This window comes from Triturus cristatus, chromosome 2_2, assembly GCF_964204655.1.
Source record: "Triturus cristatus chromosome 2_2, aTriCri1.1, whole genome shotgun sequence".
Lineage (NCBI taxonomy): Eukaryota > Metazoa > Chordata > Amphibia > Caudata > Salamandridae > Triturus > Triturus cristatus.
In genome coordinates this window covers 90,885,288-90,906,196 of record NC_140582.1, presented here as the reverse complement: position 1 = coordinate 90,906,196, position 20,909 = coordinate 90,885,288, and the positions used below count along the sequence as shown (strand labels likewise).

Genomic DNA, 20,909 nt, shown 5'->3' with positions numbered 1-20,909 from the left:
AGAGACACTGCTGCCCTTCCTTGAAAGTGTTCTGGGCCCCGCTAATAGGTTCCCCACCTCAGATTGGTTCAAACCAGCCCCCTCGCTGTCAGGCTCTCCATCCCTGTCCTCCTTCTCAACCTTACTTTCCTGCCTCCCCCCAAGCCCTCAAGCTGGTCTGGAGCTCACCCTTCTTTGCTCCTTGGGGACAAAACACCCCCTCTTGCTGACAAAACTCTCTGAGTTGGGCCACAGTGTAAGTTTCCACATCCTCCAACACAAACTCCATTTTGCCCACTCAGGATAGAAGACAGTTGCTTACAGAAGCTATGCAGGGGGGTACCTTTTGTAATACCTCCTCCCACCACCAGAAGTAAATTTAGAAAAAACAAAACTCAAAATCAGGAAGTCCGCTTGGAGAAAACTCCCGGTGTAGGCATATGGACTACCCAAAGTTATTGTCGAGTAGACGCAAGCACAGCTCTATCCCACCACTGAACACCAATTTTATGTTGGAAACCGGGCAACCGGGTTAGCAGTCACCAGGTTCCCAGCACAGTGGTAGCTTGGCTCGAGCGGTTGGGGGTCAGGCACCGTGTTAAGCGTACGTCACACCCTTACAATAACCATGCGTTCATCCGTTCCAAAAACGACACTACACCGTAAAAATTATGGAAGTCAAGTTGAAAATATATATGTCTTTATCTTATTTTCTCTTAGTTGCAGGCTTCACATAATTAATACAATACAATAGGATTTTCCTTCAAAAGAGCAGGTCAAATAAACAATGCTACTTTGGAATTTCAACAAATAGGTTCAGGTCATCATTAAGCAAAGAATAAATAGATGTGCAATAAATACAGACGGCAAATAAATACAGTCAGACAATAAATACAGTGCAAGAATAAATTAGTGGAAGACAATAAATAAAGCACCTTCAATAAATAAGGTAAAGCAATCAATGACAATTACAGTTCAGATCATTTTCATGAGGTCACTTGGTCTTACTTTGCCCATACACAGCTTATGGTCAGTTGGATGGCATGGGGGGTGTCCCACCTAGATTGGTCAAGGCTGGGGCCTAAGCTGAGGCAGAACAAGGGTAACCTAAAGATCTGGCCCTCCAAACTACACAGCTCTTTACGGAGGTCACTGTACCAGTCTCAGTTCACCCCTGGCACTCCCAGGCTGGTCCTAACACCCCTTTACCCCTAGGATGGTCTTTTAGGGCTCCACGGGGCCTCAGACGCCCCCTCTACCACTTACTGTCCTTTTCACGATGATCGGCTCCGCTCGGCTCCGCTCGGCGCCGTGTCGACGCTGTGAGGCGGCTCCGGATCGATGTCGTTGGGCGGCCTCGACTCGATGTCGCTGGGCGGTCTCGACTCGATGTCGCTGGGCGGTCTCGACTCGATGTCGCTGGGCGGTCTCGACTCGATGTCGCTGGGCGGCCTCGGCTCGATGTCGCTGGGCGGTCTCGACTCGATGTCGCCTTCCGGTGTCGCAGGGACACGGTCTCCCCGCTTCCGGGTGTCTCCGGAGTGCGATCTCCACTCCCGACCTCCGTCGCACTTCACCTCCGTTTCCGGCGACTCCGGTGGGCGGACTTCTGTCCCTCGTCGACGCCTCACCTCGACCTCGGGTGACTCTCTACTCGACCTCCGGCGCCTCTCCACGACCTCCGTCGGCGCCCTCACTCGACCTCTGATGACTCCCTACTCGACCTCCGGCGCCTCTCCACGACCTCCGTCGGCGCCCTCACTCGACCTCTGGCGGCTCCGGGTACGACGTCTGCTTTCTGTCAGCGCCGCTTCTTTACCTCAGGCCCCAGGTCTCCAGGCTTCTCGACGTCAGGACTCCAGGAGGACACCGCTGAACAGGTCAGGAGCTTGCTGTTCTTCCTCTTTAAGGCCTGTTCCAAATGTTCAGTTCCTTAAGATGGTTCTTCTGGTCTTGGTCCCACACAGGGCTTTAGGCTGGGCTTGGTCAGTAGGGACTAGCATCAAGGGTGGGTTTCTGGACCCCACTCCAAGCACTGGTTTCCACCTCTGCTGCCTTACTCCGACCTCCTTCTATCTCTGTCCTCTCTCTTCTCCAGTCAGTTGCCAACTGCCACTCTGAGATGGCCTCCCAACATTCTAAACTGCCTCCCACTATCCCAGGATTCTAGAATGTTCCAGGAGGTTTTGGTTATGTCACAGGTGACAATGGATGGCCACCATTTTGTGTCTCAGGCCCTCAGACAGAAGTTCCAGGGGTAGGGAAAATGGCTCCCCGACCCTGCATCAACACTAAAAAGTCTGGTGGTTCCCAAAAAGGAGAAATTATAACAGGGTTTGAGGCAGTAGTGGAACAAAATAAATAATGATGAGGAGGGGCCACCCAAAGGGCTGACAGGTCTAACACTGACCAACAACTCCTGCACCACCACAGTCACTCTCACCACCCTACAAATCACACGTCTCACAAACTCTATACACCACGTGTCTCAAACACAACATCCCACACATATACCCACACAAAATACAACTAATACAACTGTTCTGCTTTATTTCTGATTCCTTTGTAAAATAGTGGTATACTTGGTTGTGATTTTAGTAAACTATTTAATTCATTTTTCGCACATTATGTTCAGAGGATTTGAATTATGAATACATCTAACAAACCCTACACATTAGAAAAATATAATCTGACTAAACAGCAAAAATATAAAAAAAATCACATTTTAGTCACACTATTTTTTTCTGCACTGTGACAGTAAAAGAAAGAGAGGTTTGTTTCACAACTAATGCAAAAAAAGGTAGAAATACATAGATCAATTAAAAAATAAATGAGCATACATCAAAGTAAATATTTCTTTGTAACAATATGTTACTCAAATTATATCTAGGTGAGAAACCGGTGGATTTAAACTCAGGTTTATGATTGTTTCACCTCTTTATATATTTTTCAAGGCCTTTAATAAAACTATAACAAATATTAAGCCCTCAATTTAAAGTTCGTGGTACAGGTTACACCATTGTAAATGTGACAGAGCACCCTGTCCACCAAGCTTTTGTCAGCCTGCCTCATTTACAAATAGGCAGACTACAACCTTTTTGTCAGTAGTTTTCTTGTTAGATCAGTCGATGAAAGCCTACTCTGATGGTCTTAAATAAAAACATCACAATGCTCCCTCTATTTGGAGCAAACTGTATGATTTATTTTTGTCCATCACTGCAAGGAAAACGTGGCAGTGAGGGACAGAAAAAACAATAATGACCCACACACCTTACGTGAAAACTCCCAGAGCGTGATGGTCATCAGTTTTCTGATTTTCAGAAACTGCTGCTTCAGGAGTTTCTGAAAAACAAAAAGTTAAATATTTGGTAAACGCTGTCAAACCGAGGATGGCCATCAACCAACCTTTTTGTACCTTGAAGGAAACCATGGTGACAATGGTTCCTTTCAAAGTACAGAGATGAAAGCTGTGGAAGTCATCTCTAAAAGTAACGTTGGGATGGCGGAAGCAATGTCCTCTGACATCCTGACGGACACTGCTTCATCTGTCAAACAAAAAATCAGACCCCAAATTCCATATTTTTACTCCTAAAGAACTTCTTAAATATCTTACAAAGGTAGCAATGTAGAGCCATCGAGAATCTAATTCTTCTTTACATTCCACATGTAGGCAAGGGCTGAGAACACAAAATAGATTCAATCTGTATGTATCAAACTTATAGATTCAAAGGTTAAGCTCTCTTGTAGCTCTTGATTTATATATTTTTTTAATGAATTGCCTATTTTAGTGCCTGACGTGCACACAGAAATCGGTCTGCATGTCTGTACGTGTTTATGTGTGTAGTTGTTTATGTGTGTGAGAAACAGTGAAAAGAGAGAGAAAGGGGGACAGAGATCGGATCTCCATTCATTTCACAACATGGACTAGATTAGCAAAGTGCACAGGAGCTGGTGGTGTTAGCTCCTTTGTTTTGCTCCCCTTTGGCCCTACTAGTTTGTAGCAGAGGCTGCCATGGCATGTGTGGGTCATTTTGTAACAAGCATTGTATTTACACTCATTTCACCCCAACACTGTGTCATGATGCATTACAGCATTTGTTAGGAGGCTCAGTCCCATACAAATGAGCGAACACTTTTGTCCAGGTGTTTCTGTCAAATTACCAAGCACTGGCAAATGCAAACTGGATCTCAGAAGATGTTCAAGGGAAGTGGTGCACAGCTAGCACAACTACTTAGACACATTTTGGTATGGGCCACTTGGAGTCTCAGAGACCCAGGCATTTCCTTGAAGGAATATGGAGTTAAGGACTGTACGAACCTCCACATGCAGCCCTGTATGCTGGCAGTGCAAAACAGAACAGCAGCTTGGAATTGCCACTCATGTTTCACTGTTGCACTATCTCTGGCCTCTGAGAGTTCAGAACTTCACTAGAGAGGTTAGGTTTTTAGCAAGATACACAAAGAGACGAAACAATTGTAGACCTTTTTTGTAATACCCCACATTGTCATTAGGATGCAGTTTATGTATTACACTATTATAGGTACTTCTGATTTATTGTCATGGTGCTTTATGTTGATTTTCCCTGTCCCTGCATTTTTATCTAAAACAGTCCATCCTTTTAAGAGTGTTTGAAATACATTTGTGTTAGTCCTAAAATAGGTAAAATAATCATTCAATATTTTAAAGCCAGTTTACTTTTTGTTCCAATCCAAAAGCTACTGCAGTCTTTCTGTTGTGTTGAAAAGAGGTTCAATATTTAATAAAATCACTCCCTACAGTACAGCTATTTTATAAGTAGAAAACACTAAGGCAATAAAGGTCGAGAGAATAGCCAAATGCAATTAATTATTTCTTATTGTATATGCCCCATACAAATACTGAAAGCAGCTAGGTAAAACAGCTTGCACGTCCCAGCCTGTCCCTAGAAATACATTTGGTGCACACCCTAAAGGGTATCAGTCGCTTTTAGATACCTCTGCAGTGCAGAAAGACAGACATTGATCAAATTAAAAGTATCTTGAATGTGAAATAAAGAAGAGACAAGAGTTTCTGATATTGTGATGGACTTTTTATTCATGTATTGGGTGCACCACTATATTTATAATTTTATATATGACCCATTTTTATCCTGTAAACATCCTTGCTGCTGGTGCTCCGTCTGTTTTGGAAACTCGTGGTTCTACTTGGTCTATTCCTAGGAGTGAATACATTTCTCTTATCTGCTCTGGTTCTATCTTATTGTTGATTGAGTTTCAGGGCCTGATTAAGTGTTTGGTAGTCAGCGTTACTCTGTTACAAACATGAGGGATATGTGTCCGCCGTATTACAATTCCATTGTATCCTATGGAACTTGTAATATGGCTGACGGCATATCCGCCATGTTTATGACAGAGTATCCCATCCGCCAAACTCATAATCAGGCCCTTAATGATGTGTTTAGGCATCTCCTGTTTCACAATATCGTCTGCATACCTGATACTTTGTACTTAATGCTTGTTTTAGATTTGTTTGTCTCCTCTTGTTTGTCATAAATCATTCAAATTACCAATATTTATTGTTTCTACATATTTAGGAGAATAATACTGAACTTGAAAGGATGGCTCTAATGTGTCAAATTGCTCTTACCAAGTGGATACCACGGTCAATATCTTCTAGGATTGTAAATCTATTTATGGTGCCTTCGATTCCAGAGGAGATTGTGTTTTGGGCCATACATCAAATGACAATTCTATACAGTAATTTCAAAAATGCTATGCTGTTGTGGAACACTGTGACCTGTGGAAATCTACCGGATTCTACATTGCTTTTAGGTCTGGCTGCAGATAGTTTTATCTGACTATGGCTCATGTCATCACACCACTCAGATACACACATAGTTGGCTTTGAAGCATGCCCTAACAGATGTTGGCTTGTTCTTTCTGGTCCCTTAATATGACAGTATGGTGGATTTATGCATTGTACAGTGGTGATTGAAAGTGGGTGGTCAATCACTAGCATTGCATGTTCAATGTGGAAAGAAGCCACACAGGGTATATTTAAGTTCTTTTCTACATATATTTCAAACAAATGGTGGCATTGAGAATAGAAGCCAATTACTTTGTCATTTCAACCCACACAGTTGAAACACTTAAATGGTGAGGAAATTGACAATGAGCAGGAAGAAAATAAAACAGCAACACTATCAGTTGCGACCCAATGTCATAATGGGTATGCAAATCAGGTCTAAGATGATTGCTTTCCGGACAGTGCTCATTAAAGAAACAAACATCTCAGTGCTAATTCCTTCAGGAGGCTTCAAATATGGAACTCCAGCAAGAGGCCTTAGCAGTGAATGGTTTCATCTTAAATATAGGTCCACCGACAGCAACTTTTGTAGGACACACATATATTGCTGCTATTTTGGTTATTATGTTAAAATGATACATATTGTTTTAGATTTGTTGCCGTTCGTAGTCATTTCACATTGAAGATTCACATTTTAGCACCTCATACCAGCACCAAGATGTCCTTACAGGTGTTGTTTCATTATGTCTCTTGCTAAAAAACAGTTAAAAACTAAAACAGCTCTACACCAACTAACTACTCAACTATAAGCCTTTCTTCGTACAAGGATTTTGGATTTCTGTAAAAATGCAGCAACCTTGATATAATTCCGCACTCCTTCATCACCATTATAAAAAGGTGCAAATGAATCCAGGGAATCCAGGGAAAAGACAATGTGACACTTTCTTTTCCGCTTACTGATGGAGGCTGATTGCCTTATGTGAGCTGTAAAAAGATGTATTGCCTGGAGCATTGTTTTGGTTAAATGCCCTACTTGCTTTCTCCTGAAAAGTTAGTATAAACTTTGCTGTTGATGCAGAAATGCATCAACTGCACCAAGATTCAAAAATTGTAGTTAGGTCTTACTTGTGTGAGCCATGTTAAAAAGGAGTTGCAGTCATTTTGTCAAAAAAGTAAGACACCCATTTCCCTATATCAAATCTGGTGAAATCTGGTTCCCTTTTACCTTGGAGGTTTGAAGTTTCATTTGCTGCTGAGTGGAAAATTTAGAAAGCCATGCATCAAGTTATTCAACAATATGCATCATATCAAATACAGGAGCTTTGCAGCAAACTCGTTATTTTCAGTTGGTATCCGTCTATCTTTTAATACATTTTTTTATTTTTATTTATCTTGCAGGACCAGAAATTGAACCACATCTAGGTCTGATTCTCACAACGTTCTATCCTGTAATGAAGACCGCTTCTACTGTCAACCAAAAATTTTGGTTTAGCCTTGGTGTGTACTTGCGCTGGTGGAAGGGTGGGGTTCTGTTTGATGGTTGGGGGAGTGTGGGGAAAGGACACCTTTATTAAGTTCCCTTTTGTAACATAACCCGAAAACACCCTTCATGCAAAGAGATGCAAATTCTTATGTCTGATTGGTGCAGAGAATAACAGTCCATATTCATCCCATAGTTTTCAACAACTGATAACTTACCTGCATTGAACTCTCATTTGTGGCCCAAATCAGAATTCAACTGCAGCATTGGTTTGCATAAAGTGTAACTCCACTACTTTCTAGTACATCTGCCAATTGAACTTGCATGCTGAGCTGCTGTGTCAAGTTTGCCATGTCATGAGTGGAACATATCTCTTGTCTCAAGAATATACCTCCAAGAAGCAACCTATTCTTTTTAGTAACAAAAGTCTAAGGGCCTGATTTAGAGTTTGGCGAACGAATTGCTCCATTGCAAACTTGACGTCTGTTCCCGCTGACTTATTACAAGTCCTTTATATCCACTTGTACCTGTAATTAGACGGACCGGTTCTCCATCACGTTTGTGACGGGATACCCATCTGACAAACTCAAAATCAGATCTTAAGTTGTGAAATTACCTCCATAGGAAGAGGAGCATTAAAACCTGTAGAAACCTTTCATAATTTTCAAGAGGTATTTGCTAATTTCAATGGCACAGACATCTTGTTGCAACCTATGGCTCGCACAACTGCAAACTAAGCACCATATTAAGTAAAGGTTTTGACTGGTGCAAATCATGGAGTTCATATGTTTTTTCCATTTTTGCCACTTGAACAATAGAGAATGAACGAAGCTAGATTTGCTCCCAACTTAACAATTACAAAAATAGGACAGAAAAAGTGAAATGTGATTTCACACTTTTTGCTCTGTTTAAAAGAGGAAATTGAGAGAATCAGTGTTTATTCAGATGTGTGAGATTACATCGGTTCAGTTTCTTCCTTACTGAGGAGCAAAATAGTGAAAAACCATTACACCACTTTTTTACTCTGGTGATAGCCGAACCAGCACTTCTATACCACATAAAATGATTCACAAAATTAGTAATAAGGAATGTTTTGATGCATCATATTTGATATTTTTCATACACTTTTTTGTTATGTTGCCCAGAGGGCCAATATCTTCATACAATATTATCTTGTGCAGAATCTAATTTCTCCAATCTTATTTCACAGACAACAAAACCGTGCAAAATGGAATTACTTTGTTGCAAATTTTAAGTAGAAAGCATCCTGGTGATACATATACGTCCTTTCATTCTTTTGAGTTCAATACAGTGAGTTGCAGTAATGTGGAATTATTACCATGAAATGGCTAGAGTCCAGAATGCTACAAAAATGCAATAGGATGCAGGACTGAAATGGATGCCATTACATGACGCATGAGAGTCAGAGAAAACCTATGTGAATTGCGTCTAATACCTGCGAAAAATCATTTGCTGTCAGCAGACACATTGCACTGTTTTTGTTCAGTATGTCCTACCAGGCAAGGTGGTAAATGTGCAAAGAAATGCAACACTTAAGCCTTTGAACTTTAACTGTGATTTTTTTATTTTTTGCAGTCATTGAGATGTTAGCAGGCCAGTTTGCTCCCACTGTAGAGGCTCCACTAGTCGCTCTTTTCTTTGAAGCCTACTCAGCCTGTAAGGTGTTTCTTCTTGAAACCATCCCCAGTCTCCAGGAGGTGAGTTGGAAAAGTGGGGATAGAACAGAGCGCAGAGGATGATGGATTAGAGCTGTACCATTTTGTGAGATGACTGATTCATACACAAGACTGCCCCTCCCTCTGCCTTTGCATATGCACTTCATTTGATGAAATACAAACAACATGTAATTCCTTCTCTTGATCCAGACTTGTGATCTCTATTCTTGTAGATGACTAAAATGTGTAAAAACCTGTATTGTACCATACCAAGTATCCAATGCAAATCGGGCAGATATATAAAACAAAATCAAAGCTAAACCATGTTATAATACTTAAGTATTAAGGAACAGTAAGTGTAATAAGTATTTTTGAAAAAGAAAGTGACAGAGTGAGATTCTAGAGTAATTTAATAAAATAGGAGTTGCAGGAGTCTCTTTTTTATATCTACCACAATCTTAACATGAACAGGAGGCAAGGAGAACAATGGGTATTGGGATAAAATACAGATTTAAAGTGGTAGTGAGGATTAATGGCAGGAGTGGTAGTGAAGGGCTTCGGGTAAGGGATGACTTAAGTAGGGGAGTAGAAATTGTTGAAAACAGGTGAGAGACATGGTGGGGGTAGGGGAAACATATATAATACGAAAGTGGAGGAGAGGGAGAAAACAGAGAGAGTGGATATAGGACTCTTATCCAAATAAGACAAGAGAGGGTTGTGAGGGATGCAGACTAGGAAGGGTATGGTGGCGAACCCAAGGGTCTATGCAATAATAACAAAAGAATTGGAGGTAATTACTCTGTTAATAAATGCATTAATCAGGATAAATATAACAACTTGAGATTATAATTTATTTGTAATATTTGTGGAAACAAATTCATGGATAAGATTTCTAGTTTCCAGAATCAGTTTTGTCTAATTTTTTATACTGCCAGTAAAAACAAGCCTCTGCCTTTGCATGGCAAACCACTTCCTGGAGAACAGGTGTCAAGTGCAGCTGCCTCTCCAGGGAACCATCTACTTCCACATGTGGCTCATGTTTTCTTAGTAGTTAATGTTTAGTGTGTGGGACTGAGAACCAGGTGTAATTTATCTTAACAGGTCTGGGGGCAGGTTATCACCACTCTGGGACATTTGGCCTCGGTCCTGTCAGAGGAGCAACTAGATGAAGAGCTTCCGTGGTTGATTAAAGAGGTTGAAAGCCTCCAACCCTAGCTTCCTGCTGATATGGCATTTTGTTTGCTCAAGGTGAGTGTGACTTCCATTTGCTGTCCATGCCCTCCACTGCAACCAACCCCAAGTGATCCGCTCATAATGAGCACCCTATCCCATAGTGAGAGATTAGCTTCAATGAAATAATAAATTATTGAGAAATGAGGACCAAATACAGAACTAAAGACTTCCATTGGTGAGTCAGTTACATCACAGGTGGAGTTGTGCAATGGTTCAGGCCTCCATCATGTGCACTTTGGGCCAACATATTAGTATTCCACACCTGACACTACCAATGTTCTGAGTATCAGTAATTTTGAGTTACAGGAAAAAATGTATGATTCCAAGTTTGCCCCTAAGGTACCCGTGAGAAATAGAAATACCACATCAATTCAGACTGTAATTCCCCACTATTTGACACATTCACCCCTGATAATTATTTTTTTTAGCTTTGAGCTGGTGTATTGTGTGGAAAGATGAAGGCATTATGGCGAATATAATTTTTCAAGCATTCATTCTAAATACTGAACCAGCTAAATTCTGATTTGTACACAATGTGTGATGACAGTTTGAGAAGCAAAACTTGCATTTTTATTTGTCACATATGAAATCGGGATAAATAAAGGAAAAATCTTGACCAACCGGCCTTCCGGATTGATCACCATGCTATGGGCGAGGGCGGCTTTCTATCTGTTTTATATGGGGGTAGGCGAAAGGTCTTGTCTCTCCCACCACACACTCAGACCGTGGTCATGGCCTGGCAGAAGGCTACAAAAATGACTGGGTGGGAAGCTCGACTGACTGAACAGACCCCCCTATGGGAGAGTAATTTGCTGAGCGAGGTTGGTAGACTGAAGGGCTTCCGCGGCTGGAGTGCCATCGGTATTGACCTCCTGGGAGACATCTGGAAAAAGGGGGAAATGTTAACATTTGACAGGTTACAGGAAGAATTTCAGATGCAATCCACTGAACACTTTCACTATTTGCAGTTGCAACATGCACTACATTGTCACATAAAAGAAGGGACTCCGCTGCCGGAATACACTCCACTTAAAAATTGACTCCTCCTTGACCCTATGCTAGATAAGGCAATATCCCTTACATATAAAACGAGCATTGGCATAGCCAATATGTCTCGCTTTTGGGACATTATAAGTGTTTAGCCATGCAACAGTTGATGTTGTATCACCAAGGATATTGTGCTGTATAACGGCGAGCTTTGAACCTGATAAGTGTTAGGACAGTGCGTGGGGCAGGGGGGTAAGCACGGTCAGCTTTGAACCTGATGATAAGTGTTAGGACAGTGCGGGGGACAGGGGGATATGCACAGCGAGCTTTGATCCTGATGATAAGTGTTAGGACAGAGCGAGGGCACAGGGGGTAAGCACTACCAGCTTTGAACCTGATGATAAGTGTTAGGACAGAGCGGGGGGCAGGGGGGTAAGCACGGCGAGCTTTCAACCTGATGATAAGTGTTAGGACAGAGCGGAGGGCAGGGGGGTAAGCATGGCGAGCTTTGAACCTGATGATAAGTGTTAGGACAGAGCAGGGGGGGAGAGGGGGTAAGCATGTCGAGCTTTGAACCTGATGATAAGTGTTAGGACAGAGCGGGGCAGGGGGGTAAGCACGGCGAGCTTTGAACCTGATGATAAGTGTTAGGACAGAGCAAGTGGCAGGGGGGTAAGCACGGCGAGCTTTGAACCTGATGATAAGTGTTAGGACAGAGCGGGGGCAGAGGGGGTAAGCACGGCGAGCTTTGAACCTGATGATAAGTGTTAGGACAGAGCGGGGGCTGAGGGGGTAAGCACGGCGAGCTTTGAACCTGATGATAAGTGTTAGGACAGAGCAAGTGGCAGGGGGGTAAGCACGGCGAGCTTTGAACCTGATGATAAGTGTTAGGACAGAGCGGGGGCAGAGGGGGTAAGCACGGCGAGCTTTGAACCTGATGATAAGTGTTAGGACAGAGCGGGGGCAGGGGGGTAAGCATGGCGAGCTTTGAACCTGATGATAAGTGTTAGGACAGAGCGGGGGCAGAGGAGTATGATCGGCGAGCTTTGAACCGGATGATCTGGTTTACGACAGAGCGGGGGCAGAGAGTAAGCATGGCGAGCTTTGAACCTGATGATAAGTGTTAGGACAGAGCGGGGGGCAGGGGGATAAGCGCGGCGAGCTTTGAACCTGATGATAAGTGTTAGGACAGCGCGGGGGCAGGGGGGTAAGTACGGCGAGATTTGAACCTGATGATAAGTGTTAGGACAGAGCGGGGGCAGAGGGGGTAAGCACGGCGAGCTTTGAACCTGATGATAAGTATTAGGACAGCGCGGGTGGGAGGGGGGGTAAGCACGGCGAGCTTTGAACATGATGATAAGTGTTAGGACAGAGCGGGGGCAGGGGGTAAGCCCGGCGAGCTTTGAACCGGATGATCTGTTTTAGGACAGAGCGGGAGGCAGGGGGTAAGCATGGCGAGATTTGAACCATATGATCACTTTTAGGACAGAGCGGGGGCAGGGGGGTAAGCACGGCGAGCTTAGAACCTGATTTTGTTGAAACATTTTTTATTATTTTCCAAATCAACAATGACTGTTCATTACATCACGGGTCCCCGTGTTCATTAAGAGTATCTTCCCTCCCAACCCCAACTCGTCCCCTCCCCCCCCCACCCCCATGTCAGTGCGCTTCTGCCCCCTACTTCTCCCCCGATGTGCCCCCCCTTCCAAGGAGTTCATTTACAGTTGCTCACCCCCTCTCTGCGTAAACAAATCATCCCTCTTGTCCAGGCCTCCGGTATATGCCTGGGGACCTCCTTCATTTCCATCTCATCTCATTCCCCAGTTCCCCTCGCCTCTTGCCGATCCGAAGTGCTCCCTCCTTCCCCCACCTCAGATATCAGCCCCTGGAGCTGAACTACCAACGCTTCCCTTGCCCTGGCCGTCGCTAACGCTTTCTCATCGTCACTCCTCAGTGCCACCTGCACCCGGAGCGTACCCTCCGCTCCCGCCCATCTCACTAGTGCTGCCCTCCACCGCACGTAGCTAGGCCCCCCCCGGGATTTCCAGTGCAGGGTCAATTCTCTCTTAGCTAATATCAGCCCCAGATCATAGAACCTGCTAGTGACCTTCGTACGGCGGGTGTGGGGAAACCATAGCAACAAGCAAGTCCCCATCTCTGGAGTGATAGAGCGGTCTGTCACCTGATTCAGGCAGTCCACTATCTCAGCCCAATAATCGCCCAACTGCGGACAGGCCCAAAACATGTGGCGAAAATCTGCCCCCTCTCCCCCACACCGAGGGCATGGAGATTGTGTTCCACCAAAGTATTGCAAGACCTTGGCCGGCGTCATATACGCCCTATGTAACGTGAAAAACTGAACTAACTGGAACCGTGCGTTCCGAGTTCCCTTCCAGGCCCTCCGCACCAGCGTGGACCACGTGGTCTCCGGTATCGTTTTCCCGAGGTCCGTTTCCCACTTTTCCCGCAGAGCGGCCAGAGGTTGCAAGCCCTCCGTCGACAATCTGCGGTATAGGCATGTAATGGCTTTGGTCGTCCCTGCCGCCATCACGACATATTGACAACACGCCGCGGTCGGGGGTTCCGACAGCCCCATATTCCAATGCTTCTGGATGCTCGCCACCAATGCCGCATGGAGCAGAAAATCCCCCTGCGGGAGCCCGTAGGCGTCCTGTAAGTCCTGGAAGGGTAATAACACACCGTCCCGGAATAGGTCCCCTACCATCTGTACTCCCAGCTCCTCCCAATTCGCTAGCCCCGACCAATCACCCCCATGTGGGAGCGCTGTACACATCCCAAGGGGGATTTCCGGAGCGTACGGGCGGACTATAGCTGCCCGCCTCTGGCACCTATTCCAGCACTGCCGGAGGGTGTGCTCCTCCAGGGTCAGCTGAGTCAAATCCAGTCGCTGCTGGAGAACCATAAAGGCCAGCACATGCCGTGGGATCAACCTGTCCTGTGGGCCCTCTGGGCCTCTATACTCCCGGGCCACTGCCTGCGTGAGCCACTGAAGCTGGGCCGCCAAATAGTACCATTCAAAGTCGGGGGCTGCCAGGCCCCCCTCCGCTCGTGGCCGCCGCAACGTGGCCAGCGCCACCCGCCGCCTTCCCGACCCCCAAATGAAACCTGTCGAAAGTGCCCGTAATCGCGGGAAATACGACACTGGGATCCATATAGGAAGTGTGCGGAAAAAATAAAGAAGGCGTGGCAGCGCCACCATTTTCAGCAACGCCACCCTCCCGGCACATGAGAGCGGGAGTGTACTCCAAAATCCCATGCTACCCCGCAGACCCCGAAGCGCCCTGCCAACATTCCCCTCCAACAAATCTGCCTGGGTATGATAAATGTTAATCCCCAGGTAGCGCAAGCAGCTGCCCTCCCAGCGGATATTTCCCGCCGTCTGCGGTGTCCCGCCGCCCTGCGACAACGGAAACAAACACGTCTTACCCCAATTGACCTTCAGTCCAGACATGCGACCGAACTCCTTCAACAGGGCGACCGCTCCCCGTAACGCATCAGTCGCGTCCCTCAAAAACAACAGCAGGTCGTCTGCATACAGGGAGATGTAGTGGGCGTCCCCCCTCAGGGAGACTCCGGAATAAGCACCCCCCTGTCGGGCGTGAGCGGCCAGCGGTTCAACTGCCAGCGCGAACAACAAGGGGGATAGGGAACAGCCCTGCCTCGTCCCCCTTCGCACATGGTAGGAGGCCGAGATGGTAGTCCCCGTCTTCACCCGGGCCGTGGCCCCGCTATACAACAAGGCGGTCCAACGTACAAAGTCCTCCCCCAAGCCGAACTCCCGCAGCACTCGATACAAATATGGCCACTCCACACTATCGAAGGCCTTTTCTAAGTCGACCGACAATGTGCAGGCCTCCGGGTATTCATCCCGGTCCAGTTCCATCACCCGCAGCAACCGTCGAATGGAGGTGGCTGTGCTGCGCCGAGGAATGAAGCCCGCCTGATCCGGGTGGATCAAGGCAGTCATGTGGGTCAAGAGGCGCGACGCCAAAATTCTACTCAGAATCTTGTAGTCCACCGTCAGCATAGAGAGCGGGCGGTATGCTGTGCGCGCACCCGCTTCCCCACCGGGTTTCAGTAAAGGTATCACGATCGCCTCCCGAGCAGAGGCGGGCAACTGCCCCAACCCCCATGCCTCGCTATATAGGGCCTGCAGCTGCTGTGCCAACAGATCTGGGTAGGCCGCATAAAACTCGACAGGCAAGCCATCCGCTCCCGGGGTCTTTCGACGAGCCATATGCCTAATTGCCACTCGGATTTCGCTCAGCGAAATCGCGCCCCCAAGGCCCTTTCCAGCGTCCGGGTCCAGTCGAGGCAGGCGGGCTGCCAACAGAAAATCAACAAGGCCCTCCGGTTCCCGCTCCATAGTACTATCATATAACCCAGCATAATAGCTGGCGAACCGCGTATTTATCCCCACCTGGGAATAGACCGGGACCCCCCCTTCCTCTACCAGAGTGAGTATAGGGTCACCGCGCGCCGTCGGGTTCGCCAACCACGCCAGGAGGGATCCCACCTTATCCCTTTCCGCATGCGCTCGCACCAGATAAGCTCTATGATCGTAACAACGAAGCTGTTCCATGCAGACCGCCACGCGCTCCCGCGCCTCTACAACCCCAGCTACCTCACCGTCCCCTTCCTGATGCGCCCGCTCCACCTCCCGCAACTGTGCCTCCGCTCCGTCCACCCCTTTTAATAAGGCCCTCCGCACCCCGGCCGTGGATGATATGCAAGCCCCCCGGACGACCGCCTGAAACGCATCCCATTCCGTTGCTCGGTTCGCCGCCGTCCCTGAGTTATGCCCAAAATACTGTGTTATACAGTCGCTAATCTCAGCCCGGAACACCGGGTCCTCTAGCAGCAAGGGGTTAAGGCGCCAAGTAGGGATCGCTTGCCTCTGCCTGGACCATTGCAGCATCCCCACGCATGGGTTATGGTCCGATATGGTCCTGGCTAAATATTCACTATGCCGCATCAAAGGCTGAACATCCGGTGTGCACAATATGCCATCCAGTCTGACGTGCAACTCATGAGGAGCCGAATAGAATGAGTAGTCCCTGTCGTGCGGGTGATGGGTACGCCATGTGTCCACCAAGCCCCGAGTATCTTGCCAGGCCCGCCTGCTTTTGGCCACCCGACAAACCACCGACTGTGCAAGGGGCGGATGGGACCTGTCCAACTCTACATCCAACACTGAGTTGAAATCCCCACCCAACACCACTGCCCCTGTCAAATACTCCGCCAGCTGACCCGACAGTCTGGAAAAGAAAGCGGCCTGGTCTACATTGGGGGCATACACACTACACAAAGCTATATCCCTCCCATCCAGCCGCCCCTGCACTGCCACAAACCTGCCCTCCGGGTCCACTATCGTCCTGAGAAGCTGAAAAGGGACTCCCGCCCTCACCCAAATCAGGGCACCCCGGGCAAACTTCGAGAATGTTGTGTAATACAGTTGGCCCCTCCAGCGTCTATGCAACGCCTTCCCCTCTTCTCTGTCCAAATGGGTTTCCTGGAGGAATGCCACCTGAATCCCTCTCCGCACTAAGTACGCGTGGACTTTATGCCTCTTCACCATAGAGGTGAGCCCTCTCACATTCCAAGTCATAAATCGCAATTCAGGGGGGTCCCCATCCCATCGTTGAACCAACCACCCCTTGCAGGTCCCCCGAGGCACACTGACAAACCCCATGAATCTCACAACTACCCAACTCCCCGAACTCCCTCCCCTCCCCAGAACAGGTGCTAAACTGCAGGTACCCATCCAAATACTACCCCCAACAGCAACCAAACTCTCTGGTAGCCACCAGAGTCTCACTTCGTCCGTGAGGTTGAGGTGGTGGCTCACTGCCAGACGGGCTTGACAACAGTCCTCATCCAAGCATCCTAGCCCAGTCTCAACCGGTCTTCCCCCCAGCGCTCCGCTCCGTTCAGGCCCCCCCACTCTCCCCTCCAAGCCCCTCACGACCAGCTACCAAGCCCCATCCCAGAGCAGTTCACCCCCCAACCCCGCATGACCCCGTCAGGCCTCACTCTCAATGCATCTCAGCTCCACACTGTCCATGCCCTCCCGGCCGAGGCCCGAAAGCACCCCAAACCTTCAAGCGTCCAGCAACTCATCAGCAGTCCCGGGGGTAACATCAGGTAACACCTCCGCCTCCTCTTCAACGCCATCAGATTGGGAGTCCTCAGTGCCCCTCCGGGAGCCCGATGCTTCGCTGAGCTGGGAGGCCACCGCCCCGGAGATCGCAGAGACCGCTTGCAGAGCAGCCCGCCGCTCCAACACGGTTTGGGAGGCACCAGGCGACCGGACCCCCGGCTGCCGCGCTTTGTTGCGTCTGCTACGACGGGGCTTTGCCAGTGCCCCCAACGGTCTCCCTCCATCCGAATGCGCCGCCGCACGGGTCCTGGTCGCCTCCAGCCAGCTCCAGGCCGCTGCGGGGTCAGTGAAGAACGATGTCGCTCCATCCAGCACCACTCGGAGGCGTGCCGGGAACAACAAGGAGTACTGCAACCCCTCGTCCCGCAGTGCCTTCTTCACCGCCTGAAAGGAGGAGCGTCTGCGCTGGACCTCCATGGGGTAGTCCGGGTAAATGGAAACCGGGACATTCTGCACCTGGAAGGGGCCCTGCGTCCGTGCCCTCTGTAGAATGATGTCTCGGTCCCTGTAGTGCAGCAGGCGGGCCACCACCGGCCGGGGCGGACGGCCCGGATCCGGGGGCCGAGCAGGCACCCTATGCGCCCTCTCCAAGGTGTAGAACCGCGTGAGCCCCTCCGGCACCACCACCTCCTGCAACCAGGTCTCCAAGAAGGCCAGCATGTCACCCCCTTCAATCTTTTCTGGCAGACCCACCACTCGAATGTTATTGCGGCGGTTACGCCCTTCTGCGTCCTCGGCCCTTTTTTCCAGGACCACGACCCTCCGCAGGAGGTCCTCCGTCTGGCCCTCCGTCACCTTCTGGGCTGGGGCCATCGAATCCAACCTGTCCTCCGTGTTCGTGACCCTATCCACCAGCTTCCTGTGGTCCGCCCGAAGCAGCCCCAGATCTGTGGACACCTGGGCAATGTCCGCCTGCAACGCCGACTTCGTGTCTGCTATGGCCTGGAGGATTTGGTCCAGCTGCCGCTGCTGGAGGCCCACCGCCGCGTCCGCACTCGGTCCGCCCTCCCGGCCTGCGACAGTGTCCCCCGTCGGATCCGCCGGGTGTCCTCCCAGCCTGGGACGCGGCTTGCACATGTTTCTGCGCCTGACACTTGTAGGCCGGCACGAGACCTAGTCCACGGGGTAACTGTCAGCACCCAGGCCCCGCGTTCTTCACGTCCACTGTGGGGACCCTCACCGCACCGCTTCCGGTCAACTCCCCCGCTGGGGCGTCCCCGCCGTCCTCCTCGGGGCACCACGATGTTCCAGGCCCTCACCGCACACCAGCGGTCGCGAACTCCGCCGGATCCCAGGCTTGCAGCCCCGGGCCAGAGGGCTCTACACCTCAATGTCTCTCGCAGGGCCAGTCGCCTTCCCCGTGGCCCCGCCCGCCTACCAGCCGCGTTGGGTCCGCTTTCCGCTGTCTCCTCTCCTGCGCCGGGGGCCTCGCCGCCGCCGCAGGCCCAGCCCCTCTCTCCTGTGCGCCGCTCCACCACTGTGCAACCCTCGGTGGCAGCGCCGGTCAGGGATCCGCAACTTCAAGCCTCCCGCCGCGGGCGCGCACCTCTTCTCTCCGTCGTCCACCAGCGGGCGACTGGCACTTCCGGCTGCGCCCGCCGGGTTCCCCGCACTTCCGGGCGGCCTCCAACGCACTGTGGGCCGCGGCCGCCCGTCTCCTCATAGGCCGCCCAAGATGGCCGGCAGCCACCCGCCTCCACCGCGTTTGTAGTCGCGACGCCCGTCCTCGGCGCCGCGAACCTGGCGATCGGTCCGCTCCAGAGGCACAGACCATGCGGGGGGAGCCCTCCAGGACCTCCGGAGCGCCGGGGGCACCACGCGTTACAGGATTTTAGCCGGGCGGGATGCGGAGCTCTTCGCTCACGCGTCCATGCCCGTTGGCTGCTAAGCCACGCCCCCCCCGAGCTTAGAACCTGATTATAAGTTTTAGGACAGAGCGGGGGGCAGGGGGTAAGCATGGCCAGCTTTGAACCTGATGATTAGAGTTAGGACAGAGCGAGTGGCAGGGGGGTAAGCACGGCGGGCTTTGAACCTGTTGCTAAGTGCTAGGACAGAGCGGGGGCAGGGGGGTAAGCACCGCGAGCTTTGAACCTGATGATAAGTGTTAAGACAGAGCGGGGGCAGGGGGTAAGCACGGCCAGCTTTGAACCTGATGATTAGTGTTAGGACAGAGCGAGTGGCATGGGGGTAAGCACGGCGAGCTTTGAACCTGATGATAAGTGTTACGACAGAGCGGGGGCAGAGGGGGTAAGCATGGAGAGCTTTGAACCTGATGATAAGTGTTAGGACAGAGCGGGGGGCAAGGGGGTAAGCACGGCGAGCTTTGAACCGTATGATCAGTTTTAGGACTGAGAGGGGGGCAGAGGGGTAAGCACGGCGAGCTTTGAACCTGATGATAAGTGTCAGGACAGAGCGGGGGCAAGCACGGTGAGCTTTGAACCGGATGATCTGTTTTAGGACAGAGCGGGAGGCAGGGGGGTAAGCACGGCGAGCTTTGAACCTGATGATAAGTTTTAGGACAGAGCGGGGGGCAGAGGGGGTAAGCACTACGTATTAAGGGTAAAGTGGCCGCTTCTATAACATACCTAAGGCTGCTGGTTGAGAAGCTTGCAATGGACCCAGCCTCCCTTCCCCTCCACTCTAAAAAAGGGGGGGGGAGAAGGAGGAGAGAAGAGCTGCAGAGTGAAGCTGCTGGCAGACTCTGACCTTGAAGCCTAGAGGTGGGGGGCAGAGGAGTGAGCAGCCTAGAGTAGAAAGGGAGACAGGGACACTTGTTTTCAAGAAATGAAATGCACTGTTCATGCCCTATTGACAAACCTCCATGGCATGAATAGTGATGAGGCTTGCAAAAAGGAGCAGTTGCCCTCCTCCCTGTCCAAAGGGAGGGGTCGAGGGGGGAAAGAGCAGGCTGGAGAAGGTCTGCGGAATGCAGAGGGCGGTAAGAACAGCCAGGGCCTGTGACCCATGACGAGACTGGAAAGCATATGGCGCCTCTGCTTGTAAGCGCGTACCCGCGCACATGCACTCAAGCTCTAAGCCACAGTGGTACCATTTTCTGAAGCCCTTACTAAAAGTCTCGCCAGAGCACAGCACATGCGCTGCTCTAGGCTCGACCTAAAACATACAAATAATACCCCTGACTGCCTGGGGCCCCTGCGGGAGGCGTGGGAATCGGATGTTGGCCCCCTGGAAGACGATGACTGGAGGGACGCCATGCAATACCCCAGAGATATAGCTATTAGGGCCAGATTTAGGCTGATCCAGCTCCGTATTCTCCACAGATCATACACCTCACGGTCTGCGCAATTCCATATGGTCCACTGCTCTTCAGAACAGTGTGTGAGAGTGTTAGACCTGTCAGCCCTTTGGGTGGTCCCTCCTCATCATTATTTATTTTGTCCCACTTTTGCCTCAAACCCTGTTTGAATTTTTCCTTTTTGGGAACCACCAGACTTTTTAGTGTTGCTGCAGATTCAGGGAGCCATTTTATCTACCCCTGAAACTTCTGTCTGAGGGCCTGGAGCACAAAATGGTGGCCACCTGTGACATCACCAGCACCCACTGGAACCTACTAGCACCTTCCAGAAC

At 49.6% G+C, this 20,909-nt stretch overlaps 1 protein-coding gene across 1 annotated transcript in view; it reads left to right on the top strand.

Annotated features, from left to right (window-relative positions):
- LOC146861920 (maestro heat-like repeat-containing protein family member 2A) overlaps positions 1 to 20,909 on the top strand; it is a 141,258-nt gene that overhangs the window by 17,961 nt on the left and 102,388 nt on the right. The window contains exons 3-5 of the mRNA XM_085643210.1: positions 7,163 to 7,261; positions 8,841 to 8,962; positions 10,022 to 10,168. Coding sequence (XP_085499336.1) covers positions 10,148 to 10,168 — 21 coding nt within the window. The 5' untranslated portion in view covers positions 7,163 to 7,261; positions 8,841 to 8,962; positions 10,022 to 10,147. The remainder of the gene's footprint in view (positions 1 to 7,162; positions 7,262 to 8,840; positions 8,963 to 10,021; positions 10,169 to 20,909) is intronic.